The 27,925-nt window shown below is 51.1% G+C and overlaps 12 protein-coding genes across 12 annotated transcripts; 3 read left to right on the top strand and 9 right to left on the bottom strand.

The window, feature by feature from the left end:
- Window positions 1-336: 336 nt before the first annotated feature.
- On the top strand, window positions 337-1,847 carry cwc2 (active spliceosome conformation promoter CWC2; the record flags this gene model as incomplete). Its single annotated transcript, XM_056696615.1, has 6 exons — window positions 337-800; window positions 867-901; window positions 997-1,046; window positions 1,103-1,162; window positions 1,223-1,276; window positions 1,332-1,847. 6 exons carry the CDS (start codon window positions 337-339, stop codon window positions 1,845-1,847), a joined length of 1,179 nt encoding a protein of 392 aa, XP_056558827.1.
- Window positions 1,848-2,348: 501 nt separating this feature from the next.
- Window positions 2,349-7,390, bottom strand: cpcC (putative protein kinase (Gcn2); the record flags this gene model as incomplete). The annotated part of the gene is made up of 6 exons (XM_056696616.1): window positions 2,349-2,656; window positions 2,724-3,162; window positions 3,225-4,652; window positions 4,703-5,032; window positions 5,084-7,132; window positions 7,196-7,390. The coding sequence occupies 6 exons, from the start codon at window positions 7,388-7,390 to the stop codon at window positions 2,349-2,351; spliced, it is 4,749 nt and encodes a 1,582-aa protein (XP_056558828.1).
- A 526-nt stretch (window positions 7,391-7,916) lies between these two features.
- On the bottom strand, window positions 7,917-8,330 carry N7496_003686 (DUF4267 domain-containing protein; the record flags this gene model as incomplete). The annotated part of the gene is made up of 1 exon (XM_056696617.1): window positions 7,917-8,330. One exon carries the CDS (start codon window positions 8,328-8,330, stop codon window positions 7,917-7,919), a length of 414 nt encoding a protein of 137 aa, XP_056558829.1.
- Window positions 8,331-8,745: 415 nt separating this feature from the next.
- On the top strand, window positions 8,746-11,020 carry N7496_003687 (uncharacterized protein; the record flags this gene model as incomplete). Its single annotated transcript, XM_056696618.1, has 2 exons — window positions 8,746-8,785; window positions 8,850-11,020. The coding sequence occupies 2 exons, from the start codon at window positions 8,746-8,748 to the stop codon at window positions 11,018-11,020; spliced, it is 2,211 nt and encodes a 736-aa protein (XP_056558830.1).
- Window positions 11,021-11,464: 444 nt separating this feature from the next.
- Window positions 11,465-13,190, bottom strand: N7496_003688 (damage-control phosphatase ARMT1 family protein; the record flags this gene model as incomplete). Its single annotated transcript, XM_056696619.1, has 6 exons — window positions 11,465-11,695; window positions 11,761-12,620; window positions 12,689-12,801; window positions 12,870-13,000; window positions 13,049-13,119; window positions 13,169-13,190. 6 exons carry the CDS (start codon window positions 13,188-13,190, stop codon window positions 11,465-11,467), a joined length of 1,428 nt encoding a protein of 475 aa, XP_056558831.1.
- A 736-nt stretch (window positions 13,191-13,926) lies between these two features.
- N7496_003689 (uncharacterized protein) lies at window positions 13,927-15,674 on the bottom strand (the record flags this gene model as incomplete). Its single annotated transcript, XM_056696620.1, has 5 exons — window positions 13,927-14,511; window positions 14,585-14,674; window positions 14,735-14,974; window positions 15,046-15,452; window positions 15,515-15,674. 5 exons carry the CDS (start codon window positions 15,672-15,674, stop codon window positions 13,927-13,929), a joined length of 1,482 nt encoding a protein of 493 aa, XP_056558832.1.
- Window positions 15,675-16,002: 328 nt separating this feature from the next.
- Window positions 16,003-16,320, bottom strand: N7496_003690 (uncharacterized protein; the record flags this gene model as incomplete). The annotated part of the gene is made up of 1 exon (XM_056696621.1): window positions 16,003-16,320. The coding sequence occupies one exon, from the start codon at window positions 16,318-16,320 to the stop codon at window positions 16,003-16,005; it is 318 nt and encodes a 105-aa protein (XP_056558833.1).
- A 647-nt stretch (window positions 16,321-16,967) lies between these two features.
- Window positions 16,968-17,912, bottom strand: N7496_003691 (uncharacterized protein; the record flags this gene model as incomplete). Its single annotated transcript, XM_056696622.1, has 2 exons — window positions 16,968-17,406; window positions 17,485-17,912. The coding sequence occupies 2 exons, from the start codon at window positions 17,910-17,912 to the stop codon at window positions 16,968-16,970; spliced, it is 867 nt and encodes a 288-aa protein (XP_056558834.1).
- A 614-nt stretch (window positions 17,913-18,526) lies between these two features.
- On the bottom strand, window positions 18,527-20,309 carry ppt1 (protein serine/threonine phosphatase PPT1; the record flags this gene model as incomplete). The annotated part of the gene is made up of 5 exons (XM_056696623.1): window positions 18,527-18,562; window positions 18,621-19,351; window positions 19,406-19,772; window positions 19,967-20,047; window positions 20,160-20,309. 5 exons carry the CDS (start codon window positions 20,307-20,309, stop codon window positions 18,527-18,529), a joined length of 1,365 nt encoding a protein of 454 aa, XP_056558835.1.
- A 371-nt stretch (window positions 20,310-20,680) lies between these two features.
- spt4 (transcription elongation factor SPT4) lies at window positions 20,681-21,284 on the top strand (the record flags this gene model as incomplete). Its single annotated transcript, XM_056696624.1, has 4 exons — window positions 20,681-20,758; window positions 20,849-21,046; window positions 21,117-21,169; window positions 21,251-21,284. 4 exons carry the CDS (start codon window positions 20,681-20,683, stop codon window positions 21,282-21,284), a joined length of 363 nt encoding a protein of 120 aa, XP_056558836.1.
- A 1,221-nt stretch (window positions 21,285-22,505) lies between these two features.
- N7496_003694 (uncharacterized protein) lies at window positions 22,506-23,349 on the bottom strand (the record flags this gene model as incomplete). Its single annotated transcript, XM_056696625.1, has 3 exons — window positions 22,506-22,627; window positions 22,700-23,057; window positions 23,143-23,349. The coding sequence occupies 3 exons, from the start codon at window positions 23,347-23,349 to the stop codon at window positions 22,506-22,508; spliced, it is 687 nt and encodes a 228-aa protein (XP_056558837.1).
- A 1,576-nt stretch (window positions 23,350-24,925) lies between these two features.
- Window positions 24,926-26,559, bottom strand: gatA (4-aminobutyrate transaminase gatA; the record flags this gene model as incomplete). The annotated part of the gene is made up of 3 exons (XM_056696626.1): window positions 24,926-26,135; window positions 26,204-26,239; window positions 26,309-26,559. The coding sequence occupies 3 exons, from the start codon at window positions 26,557-26,559 to the stop codon at window positions 24,926-24,928; spliced, it is 1,497 nt and encodes a 498-aa protein (XP_056558838.1).
- Window positions 26,560-27,925: the final 1,366 nt, after the last annotated feature.

The raw sequence follows: 27,925 nt of genomic DNA on the forward strand, positions 1-27,925 counted from the left end.
TCGGTTGTTAAGGCTGCACGCCTGAACGACTCCCAAGCTCTGGTTTGTCTCTTTTTCTCCCTATTTCAGGTTATCACGACACAGCTGTGATCGTGAATACTGTTTGATCAGCTTGCAAGGCCCCGAATCGCACGAGTCTCGCGAATATCAACGCCAGCGAGAAAGTTGTTCGCCCGCCAAATCCCTTATGTAAGCCAAAAATAGCGGGCGGTCGATTCCACCAAGCGGGGCAATATTATTTCACCGCTCGTCTCACCGCCCCTGATCGTTTCACCTCTTTCCTTCTATCAACCTCAATCGCGACCTGCCCTTTGGCCATACAATTCACACTCAACAATGGACACAACGACCGAGCCCAGCAATGCGGTCGCCGACCTCGAGCCCACACAAGCGCACACCGAAGGAGACGAACAAGCTCTTCAACCCGTGAAAAAGACCAAAAAAATCATCCGGCGTCGCAAAAAGCCCGCGCGCGTACAAGTCGATCCCTCCACGGTGAAGAGCGAGCCTCCCGCTCAAACGGGCGAGCTCTGGAACATCTGGTACAGCAAATGGAGTGGAGGTGACTCAAAGGATAAACATGGGTTGGATCAACCTGCGCCATCCCGATGCAACGTCGCGCGCGATTCGGGGTACACCAAGGCCGATCAAGTGCCGGGATCATACTTTTGTCTTTATTTCAGCAAGGGCCAATGTTGGAAGGGTCCGGCTTGCGAGTATTTGCACCGCATTCCGACGATTCATGATCACTTCAATCCTAGTGTTGATGCGTTTGGGCGTGATAAGCACCAGGATTATCGGTAAGCTATTTCCCTCGGATTCTTGGCTCGTCGTTGTCTATTCGGATTCTGATTGTCACTTTTTAGAGATGATATGAGTGGTGTTGGAGCGTTTACCCGAGGTTCGTATACTATCGCCAGATTTCAATTGCTCTCCATACAGCTATAGCTGGTGGCTAGACTCGACGATGGCCTACTAACTCTGTTTCTCCTTCAGTCAACCGTACTCTTTACGTCGGACGTATCCACGTTACAGACGATATTGAAGTAAGTTGACCATCAATTTGTTATGGCTAGTGTACCAGTCACTAACGCACTTGCAGGAAGTAGTTGCTCGCCACTTTGCAGAATGGGGGCAAATTGAGCGAACCCGCGTTCTCACAGTAAGTTCAAATATACCTCTAATGATTTCTACATGACAAAAAGCTAACGAAAGTCAACAGGGCAAAGGTGTTGCTTTCGTTACGTATTCCAACGAGGCTAATGCGCAATTCGCCGTGAGTATCTCTTACCCTAGCCCGTTCCAAAAATCCAACGCTAACCCAACCATAGATGCAAGCGATGTCACATCAAAGCCTGGACCACGATGAGATCCTAAACGTTAGATGGGCCACCGTCGACCCGAACCCTCTATCACAAAAGCGCGAGGCACGAAGACTGGAAGAGCAAGCCGCGGAGGCAGTCAGGAGAGCCCTCCCCGCCGCATTCGTAGCGGAGATCGAAGGCCGCGACCCCGAGGCCAAGAAGAGGAAGAAGATCGAAGGCACATTCGGATTGGAAGGCTACGATGTACCGGATGACGTGTGGCATGCACGCACGCGACAGCTCGAGGATGTACCAACAAATGGTCAGCTCGAGGCACCCGAGCAGTCACTTCTGCTCGAAAGGGGATCAGCGGGCGCAGAAGCTCAGCCGGAGCCTGAGCCAGAAGTTCAGGGCGGCATTTTCTCGAGTGCGACGCTGGCGGCTCTTCGGGGTATGGCTGGAAGTAATGTGATGACGCAGGCTGCACCAAAGAGCTCTGGTGGGCCGCTGGTGGCTTATGGAAGTGATGACGAGAGTGATTAAGTTCTCGCAATTGCAGCTAGATCTTACTCGGGGACTTCAACCGACTGTGACATTTGCGATCTCTTCATGTATAATAGCATCGATACCTCTGGAGTCTAAAAGGAAAGATTTCTTCTATCTACGGCATACACCTACATCTAATTGGAAGCAAAGAAATTGATCAAATCGAATCTGCTCCATAGAATCATAGAACAATGGATAATCTATCAACGTAGTTCATCACGGGGTATAGTCCTGAACATTTCGCTAAAAACAAAGCTAATAGCAGGTGTAGCTGTTGAGAGGGGGGTTTCATAACCAAGTGTTGATTAATAAAACAAACAAAAACGATTCCACCCGGATGATGTAACGACATAACAATGCAAATGCAATGAAGTAGACCCCTATCCATGCAGACCAGGCCAGGCCAGACCATCAAATAAGAAACAAAAGCCATCAAAAGACAAACATAAAAACTCCCCACCTCCACTCCACAATTCATATCCTAAATCATTCATTCATTCACCTGTCACAAGGACCAAGATCATAATACACACACGACCCCGTTCGATAATTGTAGATAAACGCATTGTTGCAGCCCTCGCTGCTATCATCAAGGCGATTCTCCGAGGCCAAGTCGCTCAGTAATTCGTACACTTGGCTGAGATATTTGCGTTCGGTCAAGGGCGCGTTTTGGATGACTGTGCGCCAGCTGTCTGGGTCGGAGAGTCTGGTGTCGCGGATGGAGTCGAGGACGTCGTCGCGGGTGTCGATTGCAGCCACGGGGCCGTTGCGAGCGTTTTCGGCGACTTCGCGGGAGCGTAGAAGAGCTGCATGGCAGATGTCAGTGACATGTTGATGATATAATTGTTAGCAACCGGAGGTTTCAAGACATACCCGACTCGACGATATTCCTGCGGTTCGTCTTCTTGCTTCGATGTTGAGGAACAAGAATGCGCACATCATTCGCCTTCTCATTCGATAAAAGCGCGTCTTGTTGACCAGGTTGACGAGCCTGGCGAGGATCAGAAGTCCCCTCACGCTGATGGCGGGCTAACACCTCAGCCCGAAGCCACGGGACAAGTTCAGAGCTGCGAATATCAAATTCCTCTTTACGGACGAGATTCCGCACTTTGTAGCCTCGCTCTTTGCTATCTTGCTTGGCAATTACAATCCAGCGATGATTGTGTTCTCGGTATTTGGCCATTAACTCTTCGAGAGATGAAGCATCCACTGCAAGCTCGGCGCTGATTCCGTTGGCCCATAGGTCTTCGACTAATTTGACGCCCATTGTGCGGAGGACGGTTGCGTCGAAACTTGCCACGAGGACGTCGCACTGTTTTTTGAATGTCAGTAAGCAAGTATGAGATTAGGGAATAGCGGAATGCTTTGACTTACTCTTCGAGTTGTCCAGTACAGCTCAGATCCAGACTCAACATCCTTCGATGGTGCCCTAGACTTCAGGTATTCGGCCATTGAAGAGCCCAGTCTGTCCGAGCTGAGATTGAACCCGACTGCATGAGCCTGTGGCCGATTGGAGAGAACCTTTGGCGCAAATTCCTGGATCAAACGATCATAGCGGCCACCCGCAGCGAAGACGTCACGTCTCTTGCTATCAAAAACGCACTGGAACAGTATGCTGCCTCGATAAAACTTGTCATGCAAACTGCTGAGCGGGTTAATGTAGACCTTGCGCTTGACCCCAAAGCTCTGCAAGTATGTCATAAGCACATTGAGGCGAGCAAAGATAGGAGGAATTCGCTCAGCAAATTCGGTGCCTTCCATGATGGTTTGGAGCCTGCGACGGGTCTCTTTTGGAGAATCTCTAAAGTCGAATCGCGCAAGATCATCCAATGAAGTCGACGCGACTCCGATCGACGGAGATCGGAGCTCGCTTCGGATCTTCTGCATTGTCCATTTTCCGACGTTCAGCTTGCTGATGACGTCCTTCACAAGCGGTATTTGTGAAGGAGTAATACGGCAGAATTCCATGATGAGCTGTAAGAGGTCGGAATGGTTGACCAGGAAACACATCGTTGCAGACCGAAGAGGTGGGAACTCGTCAATAATCTCATCCAAAACTTTGATTACTTCTGCTTCCTTCAATGCCAGATCCAAGGTGTTGTAGGACACGATATCAAAGTCAACTTCCCGATGAGTCCGAGGCTCACTACCGTGAGTAGACTCTCGGTAAACGGTTCCAAAGGCAAATGTCTTCTCCAGGGAAGGATCCTGCCGGGGAATCGCTCGTGCATTGGGGACCGTCAGGTCAAATGGCAATTGCAACAGATTGCCCGAAGCATCCAACAAGCGCACGGCGCCGGAAGAATAGTGCTGAGATCGTGGGAACAACATTTGTCTTGGCGATTCTACCGCACCGTGTCTGCGGAAAATAGAAGTCAGGCGCTTCTTGACAAGCCCCTGGACGAGAAGCTCGTTGGCTGCTGGCGTTGTTTGCGATTCCATATCCCAGGCAATGTCCTCGAATTTCTTCGGAGATTGTGAGAATATCGCAGACAGAATCTTCTTGTAGTCTGGAGAATTTGGATCAGACAACAAGTGCACAATAGCGCGTCTGAATGTCTCTTCTTCAACTTGGAGAGGAATTCGACCACTGGAAAGGAGCTCGGAAGCCGTGGGACGCTCAGCCGGATTATGGCTCAACAGGGATTCGATGATCTGCCCTTGGACGACTTTTTCGGACTGTTGGAATGTAGATGGCAGAGTATGATATCTTTCTCTGATCGCACGTAGGGTTTGATCGCGCTCCATACCAGTAGACAGTGGGTGGCACATCTCGAAGAAGATCACCCCGAGGGAGAACATCTAATAGGGATCAGCATATGAAAAATTTAGCTCTGGCAAGTAATACTCACATCGACTTTCTCGTTGTAGTGTCCCGGTAGTCCTGACTTCATTTCAGGTGCAACGTAGTAGGTTGTGCCCAGACTGCGAGTGAAGTCTCCTTCAAAGTCTGCTGCTGCGGACGAGCGTACTGCAGTCATGAACTGGCCGCTCGTAGCAAGACCAAAGTCTCCGATGCGGGGATTGTTAGCGACATCGATGAAAATATTATCGGGCTTCAAGTCTCTGTGAATAATGCCATGGCTGTGAATGTGGCTCAAGCCATCGAGAATTTGACGGAAAAGGCGCCAAGAGCGGTCTATATCATCGTACAGTCCGTTTTTGATCAAATCACGCAGTGTCTGTGTACAAAGTCAGCATCTGAATTTTGATCTACAGAGTTTCCAACTCACATGTTTCTCACAATACTCCATCTGAATGTAAAGCGTAGTCAGGATAGGTCGACCGTATGAGCCAGACTGTGCGTGACTGAGTTCACCGCTGTGTTCGGTGCCGCTGCCGGTCTCAAAGGTCTCGGGAGTATCATGACCTACTCCATTCGAGATTGTTCCCTCGTTTTCATCCTCACTGTCCGAAGCGGCGAATTCGATCTTTGGATACCCGCTGGAGCTGATGAAGTCCAGCCCACCAGTGCTAAATCCACGGTGGTCCTGACTGGCGAATGGGTCACCCTCGGTAGACGAAATAGCTTCTTCTTCGATGTGGTTGAAGTCTTCTTCCAGCCATGCAGTATAGTACCGCACGACGTAAGGATGATTCAGCCGCGATAGAAGCATAATTTCCGAAAGTGTATCCTTCAGTGCTGCTGCAGAAGTCTGAGAAATCTTCTTCACGGCATAGAAGCGGCCATCCAGTTTGTTCCTGGCTTTGACGACTTGTCCAAATCCGCCGCGGCCCAAGTGGCCAGCCTCATCAAAGTCTTGATGATACCGTGAGAAGGCTGGCATAGCCCCAAAAGAGTCGAGTCGCGGCCGTCGTTGCAATGATACTGAATTCGAAGACCGATCGCGCATCGTCAAAGGCGCGTCTACTCGGAAAAACTCCGACGGCTGTAGTTGAAAGGCAGTCGGTCGCTTCCTGGGGTCTGGTCGGAAGAATTCTCGAAGCAGATCTTGCAGCGGAGGGGAGAGTCCCAGCGAGACCATCAATTGATTTGCCGAGGTATACCGCAAAAGGACATCTTTTCCAAACGCCATCTGTAGCAGGATGATGCCAAGGTCCCAGACATCAGTCTTCATGGTCGGGGCGGCACCCTCTTGGGTCAACTCTGGAGGCAACCACAGCGGAGACTTGGACGTAGTCAGAGACCGCTTTCCGCTAGGAGAATCTGGTAGGGCTTCTTCAACGCTGGCTTCAAGCTTGACGATGGTCCCACCAGAAGTGTTTCTGCACAGCATAATTCGACCACAGTGGATATTTCCATGGACGAATCCACTTCGATGATAGAATTCCAACGCCTCAAGGAGTTGTATCATCCAGCCTCGGAGAGTTTCGGCAGCGACGGTTCCAACAATATCAAGAAGCTCCGAAAGTGAGCCCTTGTTTGCAAATTCCAGAAGAGCAAGTACGGTCCAGGCATTATCGGGAGGGTCAAAGTGGCCGAGAGGGCGAATGATCTTGAACCCCACAAAATCGACCAGATTTGGATGTCGAAGTCGTTTCAAACCCTCTAATCTATCCTCACTAGATCGCATTTGCTCTCGGAATGTGAGTGTGTCGGAGCCTTTCTCATTCAGAAGGATCTCTTTGAGAACGAGAAGAGGTACGTGGCACCTGCCCTCGGACACGACGGGTCTTACGGTGAACGTTTTCTTGCCCTGCTTGCATTGCAGCAAAGTCTTGCCATGTACAGCACGGAACAACAACGGTTGTTCGTCGGTATCGTTGACCGAGATAGGCGGGTCGAAAGTGATTGCGCCCGGGGTATTCTCCACAAGATCTTCAACGTCATTCGAATCGACTCCACCGGTCCGACTCTTGCGCCGCAGGATCTGAGCTTTGTTTCGTTGTCGAGCTCTGTCCTCGAGCATTAATTGGAGCGCACGCGCTTCTTCCACATTCGCAGCCTCTTGTTTCCGCAGTTCTTCTTGCTTTTCGAGTTCTGCGCGGTGGATTTCGGCAGCCTTTTGTTCCATGCGCTCTTCCTCCAAGCTGGGTAAATCTTTATCCTGTTCACGAGCTTGCGCAACATCTTCCAAAACATCTTGAATAGACACGGCTAGCTCATAGATCATTTCACTGCCGAGAAGGGTCCTCGGTTTGTCCCGAATAATCTTCGTAATCCGAGAACGGGCATTTTCGCGAAGGTCATCGAGTTTCTGCAGCGATAGATTGGGGACTGTTTTGGGATATGTAGCTGGCAGCTCGACAAGAAGCACGAGATACACGTCTGGATTCGAGGAAGCTCGGAGGTGGAGCTTAAAAGTTACGTTGGAGGATTGCTAGAGAGATCACAGATCAGATAGAGGCTCGAGCGCTAGATTCAAGCCAATAATTCCACCCACCTGCCATGCTGAGCGGCGGTTCTCGACCTCTTCATAATCATCGCCATAAATGGAACGAAGGGCCTCGACCTCGTTGAGGTGGATTTCACGGTAATTGGTTGTTGCTATTACGGGGGACGTAACGGAAGAGGAATCAGAGGCAGAAGATGTTTGCTTTTTCACGCGGGGAGCTTTCTTCCTTTGTTTGGGAGACATCGCGGGGCGTGGCGCGAAGTCGCCCTACATCCGGGAATGGAGGTACGACATGGAGAAATCGGGATCTGGAGTAATAAAGTAAAATCAAGGTCAAGGAGAGAAATCGGTCGGAGACTAAAGTAGAGGAGGGGGTCTTTTTTCGCGGGCAACTAAAAACAGGCGGTCAGCCCCGAAGGGCGTGGGCAAACGGTGCCTTATCGGCCTTATCGATAGAGCGATAAGGGGAGAGCACCTGAGTTTGTCTCGTTTGCAGTTTTATACTTCTACAGATACAAAGAGAACTATACTTTACAGTTGATTTACATAGGGAATTCTAGATAATAAATACTTTCAATTGCTTTAAAATTCATTCAAGACTCTTACATTTTATGATATACAATATCCAGAAAAGCAAGAGCTTCATAGCAAACAACCAAATTACATAACCACATGCCCAAGAGTGGACCGTCTGCGTTGTCCCTCCAGCTAAACTCGACTCGATTGGCACTGCAGCCGTAAAGAATAAGTGTACCTCCACTCGGAATTCTTATTTCTGCCCCGTCAAAAAGGCCCAGGGCCCATCAAAGACCCCCAGAATCATGCTTCCCAGCAAGGTGAACATGGGTGCATACTGCCAGTGTCCCCATTGGCCGTGTCCATGCGTCCAGCAAATGGCCCCGTCCCCAAATGCCACGGCGCTAGCTGCGATCAACGTCCAGCCCAAAGACCGAGCAGTGCCCAAGAATGAAGATGCATAGATGGCAAAGCCGATGAAAACATTTCGAATTCCATACACCGCCATCAGGCTGTCCACCAGGACCCGGTCTGCTGGTGGAGCTGGGAGCTCGAAGATGGCTAGAGCACCGTCGGGATTGAAAATCGCGTTGATACCGAAGCCGACGAATAGAGTGGCCAGGGCAGTGGCCATCATGCGAATGATTGAAGACTGTGAGAGAGGCATTTTGAAGAATTGGTGGTAGTAGGTAGAGTAGGTAGGTATAGAGAGGATTATGCTTGTAGATTATGTGGGTAGGTCACGTTGCAGACTGCGGTCACGAAGAGAAGAAGCAATGTGAGGAGGTAAGCATGATCTGATCATCTCCTCCTCCCCCAGCCTTTATATCACTTTCAACCTCTATTCCTTTTCAATTTCTTCTGACTCACTTATTTGGTCACCGATTGAAAACAATACACTCATACACTGATCTGCTTCTTGGCTAGGCTGCCACGGGGCAGCATCCTTCGAGGGTCTTTTCCCTCGTGTTGGTGTCCGGGCGGGCCGCTAACTAATCGATAAGCGCTGACCTCAGCCTTTTAGCTCTCCCGCGCGTCAGTAAACAAACCTCCACATCCCCATCCGACCTCAGCACCCAACAATGTTGGACTGGATGAAGGGGAACGAGGCTGGGGCTGCAGGTAGGTGGTACACTATGATTAGTTTTGAATCCCGTATACTAATCAGCACTCTTCCTTTGTTCAGACACCTCCAAGGTGCTGGAGCCCCCCGAGACACCAGCTCCTGTGTTCGCGATGCGCGCCTTCAAGAGCGCTTTATTCGGCACGCCCGGTGCTGAGGAGGAAGAGAAGGAGAACGTGGAGGAAAAGGAACGCGCCTCTCAACCGAAACCGTCGGTTCACCAACGCAGCAAGAGTGACACCACCAAGCCCATCACTATCGAGAAGGAGCCCCCGAAAACAGACATCAATTCTACCTTCAACCCCGCGGGTTCGCCCACCAAGAGCATACTCGTCACGCCCGGCACCATTGCCAATCGTCGCAAAACAGTCTCCTTTGGTAAGGGCGTGGTTGACAATGAAGGGAAACGCGACAGTCAATCTAGCCGGGCCCCCAAAACACCACCGAATCCAAATGGAATTACTGCACAATGGATGTCGGGATCGGCCAATGGGAAGCCACCAAGCAAACTTACGCAGACTCTTCTTGACGCTCGTGAGAACGCGTCGAAAAACGCCGAGTCGGCCAAATCTACTCAAGATAATTCGTCCGAATCAAAACCCGCTGTACTCCCTGCATCGAAGGACGAACCGGGCGTGGAAGATGTTACTATCAATTTAGATGAGCCACGGTCGGAGTCTGGCAAATATTGGAAGACGGAATTCGACAATTATCGCGTGCGAACCAATCGTGAGATCAAAAAGCTCATCCACTACCGATCAATCGCCAAGTCCTATGCTCGAAAGAAGGATTCAGAGGCGTTGCGTCTGGCAGATAAACTTCGAGAAGAGGAAGAGAAAGTGGCAGATATGGAGCGTCAAGTGTCACGCCTTGCGGCCACAATTGTCGGTGAAGGATCCAAGGCAGACAAGGAGCAATTGATCCAAGACTTGACCAAGCAGACCACCCTGGCACTGCAATACAAGCAGCAAGTTACTTCTTTGCGCAACACGCTAGAGCAACAAGGCGTGATTAAGGATGGCGTGGTGAAGACAACAGACTCGACCAAGGAAGAGCCATCAGAACAAGGCTCGTCAAATTCCTCAGAAGAGCTACGCAAAGCCCAGGAGGAGCTAAAACAAGCGAATGCAAAAATTGAAGAGCTGAAGCGCCAGAACCCAGATCTTAGCAAGCTGCAGAGCCTCGCGCAAAGTTCCGAAAAGAAAGCGCAGGAGCTCGAAAAGGAGAATAACACTCTCAAACAAACCTTGGCGCGTGTGAAGCAAGAAATGTCACGATACGAGGGCCGACGCAAGGAGAAGGAGACCAGGCTGAAGCAAAGAGAGACCAAACTCGAGGCCCGTATCCAAGAGTATCGCGATCAACTCAAGACCACTACCCAAGAGCACCGGGATTCAGAAGAGAAGCTGCGGGCCAGCTTCGACGAAGAGCGTCGCCGCATGCAAACCCAAATAGATCTATTGAAGATCAGGGCATCTGCATCTGACCGCAGCATCCCAACCCTGCGGCCACAGCAACGGCATTCCCTCAGTCCGCGCAAAGCATACGACGGTGTCCATGTGCACGATTTCGCAATGCAAGATCACCCACTACCAGACGAAGAGGCCACAGAAGACCTCGACGCACCCCCAAGCCCCAGCCCACGCTCCAAGGCCCGAGAACAACGCCATCACACCCGCAACGCAACAACGGGTACCATCGACGTCAAACGCACCGCACGAAACATCGCAGCCGACGACGACGAAGTCACGCACTATCTAAACGAGATCCTCCCCAAACCACACACTACACACCGCACCAATCAAACCACAGTCCCCCCATCCTCTCCACCAGAAATTCCAGCCCTGAAACCCCTCGACCGCAATCATCAAAAGTACCTCAACACGGGCGAAAAGCAGCGAAGCTACCGCTCTCTTTACCGACGCGAAACTACAGATACTACCTCTGACAACCGCTACGGAAACCTCACCCACCGTCCCCGCACACACATCAAGTCCGCGCTAGACTCGATGTCCGCTGTCCCTCTCCAATCCTCACGCCCTGCATATGCCGGGTACACCACTATTACCGCCGGGGAGCGCGGTCTTCGACGGACGGGTCTGGCGGATATGAGAGGCGAGACTTTGTCGCCGGAGCGTGTGGCTGCGGCTAAGTCGAGGTTGAAGTTGAAGCAGGATAGTCGGAAGGTTAAGGCGTTGGGGAAAGAGAATAGTGGTGGGGAGTTATTGAGGTGATTCATTCATCGTTTCTTTGCCATACATACATACTGAGCAGGTTGAGATTTGTTATTTCTGATTTGGTTTACATTGGGATGCGAGACTGGTGTGGATGGTGTTGGATTTCCTTTTGACTGGTTCTTGTTGTTTGGAGGAGCGAGTATGGGGACTGAGTATAGGGTTAAGATGGAGTCACATATCTTGGATTTCTCTTTTGTTATTCAGGACGTCTATTTTCTTTGTGTTTCTGTTGCACAGGTTGGAAATAGGCCGTGCTATGAACAATAATGCTATTGTACCTACAAGCAACCTTGCCATATTCTATAACCACTTCGCGATCTATTACTTCTAAGAACAAGAGAGCTATGGCCCCATGCAATGGACTATCATCCAAGCCAATCCCTCATAAATCCATCCAAACCACTTCCATTAAAATCTTTTTTATATCTCGCTTTTCAGATCTTAAGCCTTGCCGTCGGAGAAGGACACGACGGCCCATTTTCCAGTCCACGCCCACTTCCGCGACTCACTACCTCCACCACCAGGAAGCTGGCGAAGCTTCTCGTCCTCGCCAGCGGGCAGACCGACGACCACATCCGCCTTGCAGGTGCGGAAGGCCAGAACGCGGATTCCGGACTTGGGGCCCATGGAGCCGATGGCGGTTGTGAATGGTGTTGTGGGGTCCCATTGGGCCTGGAAGTATTATTAGCAAGAGATATTGATGAGAAAATTAGTAGTGATGCTAATCGAATACGTACGTCGTTGACGAGCTTACGGTAGTTCAAGTCGCCCTTGAACAGAACGAGCTCGCTCTCCTTCAGGTCCTCAAATAGTTCCGGCGCAACGTGCGGCATACGCCAGTAGCAGCCCTGAGTCGTCCAGAACGAGTGCGGGCGCACGACGAGCTTACCATCCTGGTGGAAGTTGCTCCACTGCTGGAACAGGAATTGGACATCCTCGACCTCCTTGTCCGAGAGCGGGGGGTATGTCTTGCCCGAGTCATCGGGCGCAGTGTAAAATGCCTGAGGATCAACCATCGAGTTGAGCAGGTCCGAGAAGTCCCTCGGCGTAACGTCGGACACGAACCAGGGCAGACGCTTCGGGTGCAAGACAACTGTCGTCGCCAGACCCGCTGAGAGTAGGTATCCGGCCAGAATGAGATCGACGAAGAGCTCGAAACCGGAGTTATCGAGGACGATGTCGACGCGGCGCTCGCCATTTTTCTTCTCAACGCGGGCTTTTTGCATCACGTTGAACGCGGCCTCGAGGTCGTTGACAATGATGTTCTTCTGCGATGCCTGGCGCGCCTGCGAACCCTGCAGCTTTTGGATATCCTCGTAGGTGAGGGAGGTTAGGAGCGAGAGATCGGTGGCATTTCCCCACAGACAGATCTCGCACATCTCCGAGAAGAGCAGCTTCTCGGCTTGTTCAACTTGTTCCGGTGACTTTCCATCCACACCCTTGCCGGTCTCGGCTTCGTGGGCCAGTTCGCGATACCGCGCGGCGAGCTCTAGCACGGCTGGGCGGGAAGACTTGAAGGTGGACATCTTCTGGCGGGCAAAGACATCGTAGCCCTTCCAGTGCTTTGATAGGGAGAAGAAGGTCTCGACGCGGCGGTCTGGTCAGCGATCGTCATGTTAGCTCCATTCTGTATTTGGGGTGGAATGGTTGCGGGGAGATGCCTACAAAGGTAGCACTCGGAGTAGAGCCAGGCCGCATCGTGCCATTTGGGGTTACCGCGCTGCTTGAGCTCCTCGTTATACGAAGCAATATCGGACTCGCCATCGTCATCGAGGGGACTAAGAAGTCACTCAAGGTATTAGCAACTATCTTTCGAAAATCCGAACCCCATCCGGGGTTTACTTACGTCAATTGCCGATCATGCTGCAACTCATACTTCAACGTCGCAAGCTTCTCAATGATGCCCTTTCCCTCCTTGGCCTTTTCCGCATCGGATACCGTGTTCACAGTCCGGGCTAGGTCGTCAATGGCACCGGTCTGCAGTGGTCAGCATTGGCGATTACTTGAGAGTAAAAAGACGCTTACAATAATGACAGGCCATCGGTCATCGGCCGAGACCGAGGCGAAGCTCGACGGGTCCGAGGTGAGGAATTGAGCTGGGGCGAGTCAGTGGCATACTTATTCCACCTTTCAGGTCCAACTTACGCGTCTTTGGATCGAATTCCATCTTGTCTGGTGGAGTTAGCGAAAGTTGGGGAAGCCGACGTTGTCAAGGAGGGGAATCGCGGGGCAGCGAAAGCGGTGAGTCTGTTGTATAAGTCTGGGGCCATTGATATTGCTGGAATGGACGCAGTGGTTTATTGATTTCTCATGATTGGATACTACTCGAATTTGGATGTGTATGCTTCTTAAGTACACCACAACGCTAGGTCGCAATTCGGACTTAATGGTTCAAGGATACAGACAGATATGGGCGCATATATGGAAGGCGGGACGGAACTCTCAGGTCCGAGAAGCTTGACATAGCGAGATGGAACCCGTCATTGGTATTTAGTTCTTTATTCTCTCGTTCTTCTTCCCCATTCTCATGCCTCATTCTTGAACTTATAGACCAAAATGTTATTCGTCTACTCGTTTCCAAGAGGCAGGCCGAGCTGAGACTTGCTTGTCAAAGCTATCTAGTTCTTCACCACGAGCCCGGAGTCTAGCAGGTCCAGATGGCGGCGTAGGCATTCATTCATATACAACACTGGGTATAGGCGTCAGAAAGGTGGGCAAATGGCGTAGCATGATAATTATTCTGTACCATGAAATATATAAGCCTTGGTGTCGGCCCATGTGTTCCGGGACTGTCTGCACCACATACATTATCCGCCATGCTAGGGTTTATTCATATGCCAGAATAAACCGTGACATCGCCGAAACGCTATGCACATTCTAACCATCCGCTTTGAAATGGCTCATCACTCCATGGACCGCTTGCTGCGCCTTCTATGCCAATACCACGCCGCTCCAACGTAGAGATAGTACAGTCCCAACGCGACGATAGAAGCAATCACATTTACGTAGTACCCAACGAAATAGACCACCGTCAGCACGGTGAACATAGCCAGACGCCACTTCTGCTGCCGCAAGACTACTTTCATTGCCTCCGCAACGGTCGACCCCAGGTCTCGGTCGCCGCGGCGGCGGACCCGCATCGCCTGCGTGATGGGCAGCGCGAGGTCGACGGTCACATACACGATGATGGCGCCCAGGGGCATCAGCAGCGTGCCGATGGTGAACCATGCCAAGGTGCCCTGGCTCCAGTCCGCATTATAGGCAATGGCGAAGTGGACGTTGGCGGCGAGTGCGACAAGCAGTATGGCGTTGGTGAATAGCTGGCGCAGGATGTCCTGCGACAAGAAGCGCAGCACGGCATCGACGAGCGAGAGGGCCACGAGGGGTAAAAGCACAGATACGAAAGTTAGCGGCCCGGCGACAATGCCGAAGTACTTGGTGGACCAGGCGCCGCCGTTGATCTCGGTCGTATTCATGCCAAAGAATCCCTGTGAGCGGTTAGCGCTGCAGTTTCGCGGAGAGCCATGAGAAAGAGCATAAGAGTTACGGGCCAGGACTTACAGAAACGGCCGTGATGGGGACGAAGAATGAAGCCAGGATGGTGAGGAACCCGAGATTGCGTGACTGGGCAAGCCCGTAGTGTTCAATAACCTACAATGAGGCTCGTTAGGAATATGAGCAAACTCGCGATAAAAGAGCCCGGCTTCATACCAAGTTTCGCTGCTTACTAGCCTCCTTGTGGACCTTGTCGATATTTGAACTCAACAGACGACACTTCTTTGCCATCTCCTTGGTCCACCCAGGCTTCTGGGTGACCTCCCAGTCCGTTGGGAACTTGCCGAGGCTGGCTGAGAGGAAGTCCACCAGTCGCTTCTGGTATTCGAGGTGATTCATATACAACAAGCACGCAAGGGCGCCTCCAGGTTTAGGTGCTGCTGCGTGTAGGTACCGCTGTTATTGTTGTGAGCATGACGGCGCGTACGGCTGACAGCAGACAAGAGAGGTAACCTGCATATACTTACCAGGTCGTCAATGGCTTCTGAGGTGTCTACCAAGCGCAGCGACGCATCGTTGAGCCCCAAGCGGCAGATATAGTAACACGCCCGGACCCAGTGCTTGGTCAGTTTGTCGATCATCTGAGCGTCGCTGCCAGAGAGCACCCCTGAAAGTTTATCCGAGTATACAGTAGCTGTCTCTATGTTCGAAAACGCTATCAAGCACGACCAGGCCGTCTGGTTCTGGGACCAGGAACCCCAAACCGCAACCTTTGATGTCGACACAGGTCTCTTTCCATGGGGCTTGTGTCTCTCCATCCACATATGCTTGGTGTGAACCTCTGGGTGAGGCCCTGGGAACAGCATCACCTTGGTCGATGACGTGGAAGTCTGTATTTTTCCAGGATTCATCGACTTGGCCGAGCGCCACTCATCTATATCCCACAGTTAAAATCATCACCACCATGAACACTGAGCTGAGAACAAAAGCACGTACCCTCGGGAGGAGGCGCCAGCATGTTTTCTTCAACAAACTCGTCGCCAGGTCGAGGAATCAGCGCCGATAGCAACGCGCAGAGGTCGGCAACGCCAAATCCGTAGCGGAGCTTCATGAGGAACAAGAATGCGATAGCAGACGCGTCGGAGAGGGCCTGCATAGTTGGCACCTTCAATGTTTTGGCCCTCAAGGTGTGCAGCGTCTGGGTGACGTCGAAGTCATTGGGGTCCCGTGTGGGCAATTTTGAACAGGTGATGTAGCACTTAACGCCATCCGTCTGTGATGGCCTGTCGTGATATATGAGACTAGGGTTACTTGGATCATGAAAAGGACATCTCACTGTCTATCTGTCAGTCTGTTTCTCCCTCGCCCAAGCAGCTGGCTTACCCTATAAGCTCTCCATGTGTGTGCGAGAAGGGAGACATCTTCAGGCGTGAACACATCTATGAGTTTCTTGTGGCATGTACCTAGAGATATTAAAGCCACTGTTAGTTGTCTTCGGGCGGTTGAGGGGGAAGGCTTATACCGCTGACTACATAGATGACACTGAATGAGAACAGCGGTGTATTTTTGTGCTCATAATCGTCAAAACGCATCGCAGGATTGCGCACAACCTCCTGTAGCGTCGAAAGAGCTTCTTCGCCTTTGAGCATGAGCCACTTCTGTTCTCTCGAGAAGACTTGAGGGTCGAACCCCGGTTTTCCCATGGTCATCTCCAATCTGCACTGCTCAAGTACAACCCGCACCGCGTCTAGCGTAGAAGTCGACGTCAAGGGAATGTCCCCCCCATTCTGAACCGATCCCATCGCGAACTTGGCGAAAATATATGACCGGAGATGATTTCCAACATCTGGAGAGGGGGCCGCCGCATGTTAAAGGGCGAGGCTGTGGGGGCGCTTTGAGGCTGAGAGGGGCAGGCTGCTGGGCCATGCAGCTTTCCCGTGGCGCCTGCGGCATGGCTGAATGCAAGAACCCAACCATGAAATCCATTTTCTTCTTAGCGCTGGTCAAAAAGTGATTCATCGAAAAAACCCGGCATCTTATCTTCCACGATATTGAGGTACAAAACGAGTTTTCGCAAGACTGCCGCCTTCATACCTTGTCTGATAGTATTGTCTAGACCTTGACACCCTGGACTCACCACCTAGCGGCCTTTGCCCCGACTGGAGACTGTGGGAAACGTGCTAGTCACGAGCCACGGTCGTATGTATTAGAACTATCAGAGAATTGAATTAAGTAATCATTGATTGCATGTATTCGGCTATGATAACTGGACGAAGCAAGATGTCTTGACCTAGAGCAGATTGGATCCTGCTGAGATCGTAAGAGGCACTCAAGACATCGACCTTTTGAAGAATGAGAAATCATCGAATAATGAATAAATAGCTCTCTCGACCCCCGTTACTCCTGACTAAGATAAAGAGTAAAACGCACGAAACGTAAGCATGAGTATTCATGCCCAGAGTCTGAAAACGACGGGAGCTCTAAGCCTTCCAGCACCACTGGTAGCAGTAGACGAAACAGTGGCGGCAGTTGTCGTTGCAGCAACGTGCGTCGAGGCCGTAGAGGTTGCTCCAGTCGAGCTAATGCTGCTCGAGCTAGTCGACGATGAAGCCTCCACGGTATCGGTCTTCGTCGAACCTGCCCCCGTGCTAACGGAGCTAACATCGTTTCCACCCTCGCCACATGAGACGACAGTCTCCCAACCACCGGCAAAGGTTTCCTCCCAGTATGACGACTGGTTACCAAGCGCAAAGTAGTCGAACCAATATGCCGAGCCAGGGTGCTCGTGTGCGTTTTGGTAGAACTTGATTGCACACCCATCGCTGCAGGGGAATTCGGTTCTGGCCCAGTCCTCGCTTTCGGGATAGGTCAGGTAACAGTAATCAGAGCTGTGGAAGGACTGTAAGTACATATACACTAAGCGAACTAAGATGTACCGGTACAATGTACCGATGTACTAGACTTACCCATCCATAGCACAAGCTTGACCATATTTGTACTGGAAAACCTCGCCCACCGTAGCCACGGGAGCTTGATAAATATACTTATTCCCGCTAGCAACACCGGCGAGATCGCCCTTTTCGTCGCAAGCAGCATTGACCTTCTTGATATACTGGGTCAACGAATCGCTGCATGTCGTGGTGCACATAGCTTGCAAGTCCGAAGCTTGCGGATCAAAGTCGGGATCCATGGACGCGACGAGTTTAAGGAGTGTTTCGTCACAGTCGATGCTGGCGCTGTAGGCATCCTTGCATGCCTGTGAAGTTGTATCCGCTAGATCCTTGGTCGTATAGTCCCAACTCGGACCGGAAACGTTGAGGCTGAAGCTAGCAGAGGCCTGGCCCAAAGCTGCAGACAGCGCGAAGAGGCGGAAGATTGTGGTGACAGAGGCCATTTTGCTAAAGTTTAACGAGTGACAAAGTTGGATTGAAATGATCGTGATGGTGAAAAACAAAGAAACGAAGGGTAAGCAGGAATAGGGGCTATCTTTAGTAGGCCCGGGGAAACAAACTTAGTACGAGGTCTTTGCCTAATTGGGGGAAATGAGGCGCGACTGTATAAGCGAGATGCTGCGAAGGGTCTATTTCAAGGGTTCGGGCGTCGACCCACTACTTACGCTAGTACGGGCCAGTAAGATCGTGACGGTGATACCCCTGATACAAATGCCGATGATCCGATCAGACTAAGCATTGGGAATTTGGGATAAGCGACCAGGATGCTCAGGGACCTGCGCACTTGCGCAGGGTCCCAGGCCCACCGGCAGGGGTTTACCATCACCGATATTATTATTACACTAAGAGACTAAAATATCATAATCCATCAATTCATTGTATATCTTCTTAGTTTAGCACGTCCACTGTATTTCGAAAGACCAGACTGTAAACGGACAATAATGAGCCGCCTGCGTAAGCCAAGTAAAAGTAGAAGTCGGATGCTCGTTAGTACAACAATATATCGTTCTACGCTCTTTATAAGACAACGCCCGCTCTGCAAATCATCTGGGGTTCATCACATCATCGACAGGATCGAGTTCTGCGCGTAGGCCTGCATACAATAGTCAGTTTGAGAGACCCTTTTAAATACCGACACTGGTAGAACTTACCATAGGCTTAATATCAGGGTGGGGCACAGCCTCAAAGACTTCATAGTTGAGCTTGAGATCAGGGCCAATGTTGATATAAGCGCCCTTGTTCTCCGTAGAATCACAGTACTTGGGCGCCGAGAAAACGGTGATACAGCGGCCATCATGCTCAACTTCGTAGCCCTCCATACGGACCTCGTGTGATCGAATAATGGCGTCGAGGCCGTTGTTCTCGCAGAAGCGCTTGGTAATATCGGGACCGAACTGCAAGCCGACACCACGCTTGCTAGGTCCACGACCAGGCTGGGGCTGGGGGTCGGTCCAGAGCATCTCCATCATCAAGCCCTGTTGGCCGGGCTGCCGTTGGTTGTGACGGTTCAGTTTGCGGATATCGTTCAATGTGATCTTGTCATCTGAGAAGAGACCACCGTGCAGGACGAGATACTTCTCGCCAATAAGGGTAGCCAGAGGCAGGGCGGAGAAGGACTCTGAGAACACCTTGAAGACACGCTCAGAATACTTGGCCTTGCACTCGCCCTCAAAACCGTAGACCTTGTTCATGTCATCCGTCTCGTGGTTACCACGGTTGAGGAACAGCCCGTTCGGTCGCAACCACTTGTAGGCGTAGAGAAGCAAAGCAATCTCGCAAGACCACGAGCCACGGTCGACAAAGTCACCGTTGAAGAGATAGGCGTGGGAATCGGAGGGGCTGCCGTTTCGGCGGAAGATTTCCAACAGATCGAAGAATTGGCCTATGCGCTGTTAGATCTCTTCGTGGAAGTAGGAATGTTCCAGGGACAACATACCATGAGTATCACCACAGACCGTCAACTTCTTGCCCGCATCGACACCAATCTCCACCATAGTCGGTTCATTGTAGACAATATCCTTCACAGCCTTGACGATCTGGAAGACATACTTGCGGTGGATCTTCTTGCCATCCTTAAACCGTTGGATCATATCATCAATGAACTCCTGCGTCATCTCATTCTCGATGCGCACACCATCATAGTCATCCTCCACCTTAATAGCATCGATATCCAAGCCCTCGAACGCCGATGGTGGGTCCGAAACCTCGATGGCCTTCTCGAATTCTATGCGACGAACGAGCTTCTCACAATCCGCCAGCTTAAGCTTCGCATTTTGGTTGCCGGGTTCACGCTTGACCACGGCCTTGAAGTCCCGGAGGGCTCCTTATAATCGAGGATGGCAGTTTTGGCGAGGGCGCGTCTCCAGTATGCCTTAAAAACGGGGTGAATGTCAGCATCGACCTCACTAACACGTCAAGCCCGTTTAGCATGCATGTGCAGCTTTCCCGCCATGCTACTAATCCAGGCTGTTTGTCCTTATTCTCGATAGTGACTGACCTTGACGTAGTTCGGGTCCAATTCCAAGGCCGCAGTAGCGTCGGCGACGGCGAATCCGAATGCCTCGAGTTTGATTTGAGCCTACGAAGACAAGACAAAGGTCTCAATATTAGCCTCAATCCACTATGTTCTTCAAACTCGCCATGGCATATCGCCTCGGTAGAGATGTAGCCCTTGTCGGAGTCCGACGTACCTGAGCCCGGTTGGAGAAGAACGAAGGTTCCTTGTCGTACTTGTCGATAGCCTGGTTGTAGAAGCCGATTGCCGTAGGCCAGTCATGCTGGGCAAAGGCCTTGTTGCCCTGCACCTTGAGGGCGTTGGCCTCTTCTTGCGCTGAAGCCATGGGGAGCGGAGAAGTTATCGAGGGGCACGAGACCGCGATGATCGGAGAAGTTCCTAGAAACCGCGGGGCGAAAAGAACCGCTAGAACGGGGAAATAGCCAAACCAGAAAGGAAAAGGGGACCCAATTCTTCAAATTAAAGAAAGAATGCAGGGAGAAAACGCAAGCGCGTGGAGAAAAAAGGACGGAGGCGAAGAGAAAAGGAAAAAAGGGCACGGGATTCTGGTGGTTCCTGACGATGTCTCTTTCGGTCTCTCTCTTTTTTCTCCGATCGCCAACCGGGTCTTGGCATCTTTCCAGAACCCTCGACCGCGGACCCCGAGACTCCCTCCGCTTCTCCTTCTTCAACAACTCTTCTATTCGCCACACCCAAATGTCCTTCTACACTCCTCCAAACCAGCAACGCTCCTTGCGGGCTTGTATGGTCTGCTCCGTCGTTCAGCTACACACTGTAAGAGCTTGACCAATCCCCCACTACCTGCCCAGGTAGTTAGGTGCCCTATACCGAGGCTGAGGCTGACCACCTGGTGACTTGCTGCAGAAATTCATGCGCGATGGCTGTCCCAATTGCGAAAACGTTCTTCAGCTCCGTGGAAACAACGACGCTATCCAAGAATGTACCTCGCAGGTCTTTGAGGGTCTGATTTCGGTTCGCGACCCGGCGGCCAGCTGGGTGGCTCGGTGGCAGCGGTTGGATAACTATGTCGCAGGGACATATGCGACGAAGGTGACTGGATCGGTGAGTGCACTCGTTTGTGTTTTCTAACCGGGTATAATCGTTGGGCTAATCGGTCTGACTGTGTCTACAGCTTCCGGAGTATATTATCAGCAGCTTGGAGGACTCTGGCATCAAATACGTCCCGTACGTTTCTACTTTTTCTCACGGACTAAGCTTGTCCATCTATCCTTCTCAATTCACATGCTAATCTCTGCGGTATTCTAGTCGCGACGGAAGCACTGGCGAAGAAGAGTCCTAGAATTATCGAGCACCGACGCCTTCCTATCCCGCCCCAGCCTCGCCGATACACATCATCATGCCTGTTTCATAGCGGTCTTGATTCCAGATACCCCCTTACAAAATTCATGGCAGAGGTTTTGGGGTTGGATGGGAGAATTACAATTTCTGCTGGTTATTAGGAGTTACGGGTTGGAAGCATTGCGCTGCTTTTTATTTTTCTCATTTCTGTCGATCATTTGATGACGAACAAAGAACACGGGGAGTTGGAACCCATATCTGGTGGATTTACGCATAGAATATAAGGACCTGGTTGCCCTTTAGCTACGCCGCCCAAAGGTTATCGCTTTAGCGGGCCCCGGAGGCATTGCGGCCTGAGGCATCAATCTGTGAATGGCTTCATGACAGAATATCATAACACCACCCTGAGAACGATAAAACGATGTGACAAGACCTAGTGTTTAAAGGAAGGGGTAATGTGACGACCTAGACGTACATAGGAGGACCGACTCGAGTCACTCGATTATCGTGGGATATATCAAACATCACCCCAGTCTCGATACCTTCGCTTGATACACGGGATTTCCACCGTTTACCTTTGGCTTGTAACAGGTAAAATATTAGGTATACAATCCAGGTATGGGTGTCGAAACTCATGAACCGTCAATATAATTATACGTATTTTAATCATCTGCAGGCTGCAGCTCTTCAAATCCGATGCTTCTTTATAAACATTTAATCAACCTGGTTTCGAGAGGTACCCCTTCCCTTCCCAGCCTCCAATTCTGAGCCTTCTTGCACACTCTGTAGCTTGATAAATTCGTGGCCTTTGCTGCCATAAGAGTGGCGCCTCCCCGATATTTCGCAACTATACCCTGTGCTTCGAAATATACCATGTTGGCCATTCTCATGGTATTCCCGTTCCCTTGAAGTGTGTACCTCGCGGAGGAAGGGCCGTAAGATAGGAATGCATTGCACCAAGATTGTCCCGGCCACTTCGGATGAGTACCAAATGTTAGACATTCCGTTATTCCCTGTATGGAGATATCGCCAATTTATCAGCGCTGTTGAATAGAAACAGAGACTCGGCAAGAATTGTTCTTACAGTAATACCAAGCATCGTGGCTGTTCGATTCGTTCTTCCAGGCCGTTCTTACAGCTGTAAGAATCGCAATTCTGGAAAGGTCTTAGTGAACTATCCTTCACTGAGAGCGACTTCGCTGCAAGTCCGAGACGTCTGAACTCACATAGCTCCTAAGCTCAACGTAGCGCAGAGAGCGATCTTTTCATTCCTCCTCATGTTCAGTTTCCACGCGATCAACCACGGAAACAGCGCGAAAGCAAAGTCCATAATGGCGTTATAAACTAGATATCACATTGTCAGCTCACAGGCCACAGTTCCTCGTACCCTCTCCGAAGCAGGGATTGACCACGCACCCTGGCCTCCTTCCTTAACATTGTCCCGGAAGTTTTTATAAATGCAGAAATTGAGGCGATACGACGCCTGATAGTCGCCCGTGCCATCGCAGACCTTCGCCCATTGGAGGATACACTTGAGGATCATGAAGATATTGGTAGTGGCTATGCAAAACCACAGGACGTACTGCTGCCATCTATTGCTTATTCGTAGCAGTGTAACGCCAAAGGCCGTCTTGGACCATGCCTGCCCGATAAGCGTGCCGCACGACGTGATATTGATGATGATGTGCATGTGTCTGTCCCACTCGCCGGTCTGGCTGACATATCCATTGCCGTATTCCCAGCATATCAGGATATCGTTTACTAAGAGGACCAGCTGTGTGCGAGAAGCTTGTTAGCAGTGCGTTGTCGGAGCCATCGACTGAAGTGTGAATGGCGGGCGAGAGACTGGAAAGTGATACCCATGATGCTACGAGAATGTAATCATCGTACCAGAGCCCCTGTAATCTGGTGAACTTCACCCAAATCCGCAGGCCCAGGAACACCGAGGCACCGCCAAATAGACACCATAGTCCCGCGTTAACTTCCTTCGTCGGATCAACAAATGTCACCATCGTGTCATCCGAGCTGCTGTTATCGCGGGATATTACGAGCGACGGTACTAGCATTATTGCATAGGTGCTGCCGGAAAACTTGGGAGGACCTTCGAGAGGACGAGGGAGTGATTAAAAGTGAAACGTCAGACCCGCATATCAAACACATGCGTTGACAACGGACATAGGAGCAGTGGCGAATTGCTTCAAAAGGAGGAGGAAGAACTGGGGGAGAGAAGAACTGCGAATGCCGACCCGACCACTTCCCAGGATTTCCTGGGTGGTTGCACCCTTGAGGGTTGTTCAGGAGTACAAAAAAGCCACGAGTAAGATTATTTATTTGAATCGGTAGAGGGCTATCTCATAGGTGGAATGTGGGGGTAGAGTTGGCCCAAGTGGTTAGCTTACCCCGTTCCTAGAATTAGTGCATTTGTACTCCGCACCATATCTAGATTGGCAACGCCTCCGGCTCTAAGGCTTGTAATCTGCGGGGGGTGGGAAATTAATGGGGCTGGCGAAAATAGCATCAAAATTGGACATCCTCTCAACACCATTCCTATATACCTAGGTAGCCAAGGGCGCCGTCGTGATGGTCTAAAAGTCTTGGTGTGAAGGAATAGCTGGGCTCTCGCTCCTGTGTCGACGGTCAATGCTCTAGATCACCTCCAGCATACGTGTCTGCGACCTTTTCCAGTCGTAAATGTCGGCCGTCAACCGAAGATGACACGCTAGGGTTTGTAGGAGACAGCTTTGAGACCTCCGAGACCTTCTCGCCCTCCTCGTTCCTACCCAACATCCTTTATCATCCCGAACAGCATCGCCTGCTCTATCCTATGGGTATGGAAATCACTGGATTCCAATTAGGCTAATTGCTTAACTATGGGGGAAAGTGGGGCCATTGAATAGATTCCGTTTAATTTTGTGGATGGGCTCCATTTGGAAACATCGGTCGCACTACTGTAGCAGATATTCAGCTGTTGTAAGTCGCGGATATATTCACCTACGGTTTTAATTTCAAGTTTATCTATTATTGTCTGTCCAACAGTCTTAAATACATAAGATCTTAGAACAAGCTATGAACAGGCGTATTACTAAACCCATATAATCCTCGTACAATAGATGCAGTCAAATTTCAAATGTATTCGAGCCCTAGAACTGAATTACCCATAATTACCTAATTTTCTGCCAGTTTTAACCCAAGGCGCAGTGGCTGGTGGGGGCGGATACGAAAGAAAGGGGGCGGCGATGAGTGCAAGATAGAGGAGGAAGAGGGCAGACCTCGTCGGGGCAATGGAGGAGGTGACAAGACGGTGTATTATGGTGCTAGACCGAGAACGGCAAAACTAACCATATCTAGTAATTTACCGGACCCAATATTATAACATAAGTCGATACGAATACTTCAAGATCAAGGAGAAAATGTGTGAAAAATGAAGTCATTCAATTGACAATGACATAAAGTGTCTATGGATGTACAGTCCCAAATTTTTTGGAGGCATGACTCGTAGCAAGGAAAAGAAAATTGTCAAAAAGAAACAGGAAAAAAGTCGCTCATATAAATCCAAGTGAAAAAAAGAAAAGGACCCCAGACGAATTCCGTTAGGTATCAATAGCCTCCAGTGCTTCGTCTTTTCGGTCAACCATCAACCATCTAAAGCAGCTTGATGATCTTCTCGAGGCTCTCGAGGAGGATATCAGCGTGGTGCTTCTGGAAGACCAGCATGGGGCGCAGGCGAACAGCCTGAGCACCACTGCCACCGATGTTCACACCAACGGACTTGGCCTTGACAAGGAACTCGTCACGCTTGGGGGTGTCCCAGGCAATGAAGGTACCCTGGTTCTTGCCACGCAGGTTCTGGAAGTGCTCGGGGTACTTCTGAGCCAGGCGCTCGAGACCGGCGTACAGGTACTCACCGGTGGTGCGGGTGTTCTCAACGAGGTTGAGACGCTCGACCTCCTCGATGATACCGCGGAAGATCAGAGCACGGGAAGGGTCACCCATCCAGGTGTTGAACTGACGGTAGGGCTTGTTGGGGCGGAGAGCCGGGTTGCCGTAGTAGTAACCAGCGGTCTGGGCCTTCTTGGAGAAGGTCACCATGTCGGGGGGGCTGGACAGGTTCCAGTGGTCGTGGGCCCAGAACTTGCCGGTAGCACCGACACCGGTCTGCACCTCGTCGACGATGAAGAGAACCTTGTTACGCTTGGTGATGTCACGCAGGCCCTGGAAGAAGGCGGGCGAGGCGTGGTTGTCACCACCCTCGGACTGGATGGGCTCGACCATGACGGCGGCCACGGGGTTGTGGAACTCCTTGATGAGACGCTCGACCTCCTCGAGGCAGCGCTTCTCCTCGGCGGCGTTCTCCTGGACGTGCTCCTCCAGGGGGTACTTCAGCTGGGGGAAGGTAGCCTGGGGCCAGTCAAAGGCGGGGATGTCCAGCTTGTGGATGGCCTTGGAGCGGGTGGTGGACAGAGAACCGAAGAGACGACCGTGGAAGGCAGACTTGAAGGACAGGATGGAGAGCTGGGGAGAGCCGGGGCCCTTGTTGTTCATGGTCGACTCAAGTTCCTCGGCGGTGAACTCGACATCGGGGCCACCACGCTGGAGCTGGCGGTAGTACATGAAGGCAGCCTTGTAGGCAGTCTCATTGGCATCGGAACCGGCCATGGCAGTGAAGACCTGGTTCAGGCCCTTGGGGGCAGCACGAAGAATACCGGTCTTCAGGATGTGGGACCAGTCGGCGGAGGGGAAGTTACCCAGAGCCGGACGGTTGATCAGGGAGGTGATCATCTCCGGGGACTGGGCCACCTCCTTGAGGTGGGGGTTGTTGTAGCCAACTGGGATGGAGGCAATCTGAGCGTAGCTATGTATGAATGTTAGTATTCGGGTCTCCAAGGCACTGAAAGGTGATCAATTTGGCTATTAACTTACACATCGAGGAGCTTGTTACCGTCGAGATCAGCAATGCTATAAGATAGAAAGCGGGTTAGCTATCGTTCTTAGGTCAATGCTATGAAGGGGGCGGGTAAGTCGTACTAGTTACCAATGGAGGCATTGTAGTCGGTGAGCATGTTCAGAGAGCGAACATCGAAGACCTCGTCGAGTTCGGCAGCGGCGGCCTTGTTCTTGGGGCCAGGGATAGCGGTGGCGACGGAGGGAGCAGTGGGCTCGTTGGGGAAGTAGGACTTCTCGGCCGCACGAAGACGGGCAGTGGTCGAGAGAGCACGAGCAGCGGGCATGCGAGCCGCAGTGCGCAGCTTGGAGCTGCTACGAAGGACGGAGGCCATTGTGAAGATTATTTTTGAGTGTAGCTCACCGACACGAGTTGGAGATTGATTGACGAAGGGTGAATGCGGGGAAGAACAGCGACGGGGCTATTCGGAGCACAGATGATTCCCGGACCTGATTGAATGGATCTCGGTAATGGGGCAGGGAGCAAGGAGTAGGATAGAAATATGAGAGAAGAATTGAAACCGGTTCCGGGGCAAGGGATTTATATCAGAGGCAGGGCGACACTTTTTTCGTTATCGGCCGTGGAGCTCTCGAGAGCTTCGTTCCCCGCGTCGATACCATTGGATCTCGGCGGCGTGGACCAATAAAAATTGCCAATGGGCCGCCAAACGCCGAAGCATCCCGAAAGGGAAGTCGACGAATTAAGAAAGTCTACGCAGAAGTGGATTCTAGTCGATGGGCAAACGTGGAGGGGTCACTCCAGTAACTATGTGTCAGGTGGCCACTTGAATATTTTCATTAGTCTTTCACTCGGGGTCTTTGCATGATATTTACGGAAATCGATTGGTAAACTATTCAACGACTTGCTGATTTAGGGTACAATTCAAGCCTCATCATGATTTTGTCATCGTCCACTCCCGTGGGGTACGGTCGGCGGTCTGGGCTTGCTGATAAGCGATAAGCTTACCACTGCCGATAAGCCTCAGGCCTGAATCCTGCATACTTCACTAGGGATAATTGTCTATAATTGGAATGAGTGTTATCTTCTAATGGTGGCTGGTGCATGGTTCTAGGGACTCGGTATTGATAAAAACTAAGTGTATTATTCTATACATCTTCTAAATTTGGCTGCACGTTGGGTTCAATTGTCCGTACTAGGTACCCCCGTTGACCTGGATATATATTCCACAACCACCAAGTTGAGTTCCACAAACGGTATCACTTCCTACACCTACAGGTAGACTTCACCAATCACATCGGTAAAATTGAGACATCAGGGTAAGTATCTTACTATTTATCACGTATACCTATGAGATTCCTAAACACGCAAAACGAATAACACTACAAATACAGCCTGATAAGATTCCATCGATAACCAAGCATGATGCGGAGTCAGTATCTGGGGAGTCCACTACTATACTTCCACGGTCGCGACCAATCAGGCACTACATCCATTCCCAGGACCCTTCCTTTCTCTCTGGAAGCACATTAAAGGATATCAGCGGAAATCCATCCCTAATCTGGAAGCTAATGGCAACCGACTCCGTCGGAACGCCCTTCCCAAAACCCCAACCTCTCGTAGCCGAGTCCCAGCCGCCGAGTGGGTCCCCGAAGGAATCCGCACACACCAATGGTCCAGTCTGATGTAGCCAAAAATTTCCCATCAACCATACAAGCGGGCTTGTGGTTTAGTGGTATAAT

The sequence above is a fragment of the Penicillium cataractarum genome (genome assembly GCF_028827025.1).
Source record: "Penicillium cataractarum strain IBT 29864 chromosome Unknown utg000002l, whole genome shotgun sequence".
NCBI classification, from domain to species: Eukaryota; Fungi; Ascomycota; class Eurotiomycetes; order Eurotiales; family Aspergillaceae; genus Penicillium; species Penicillium cataractarum.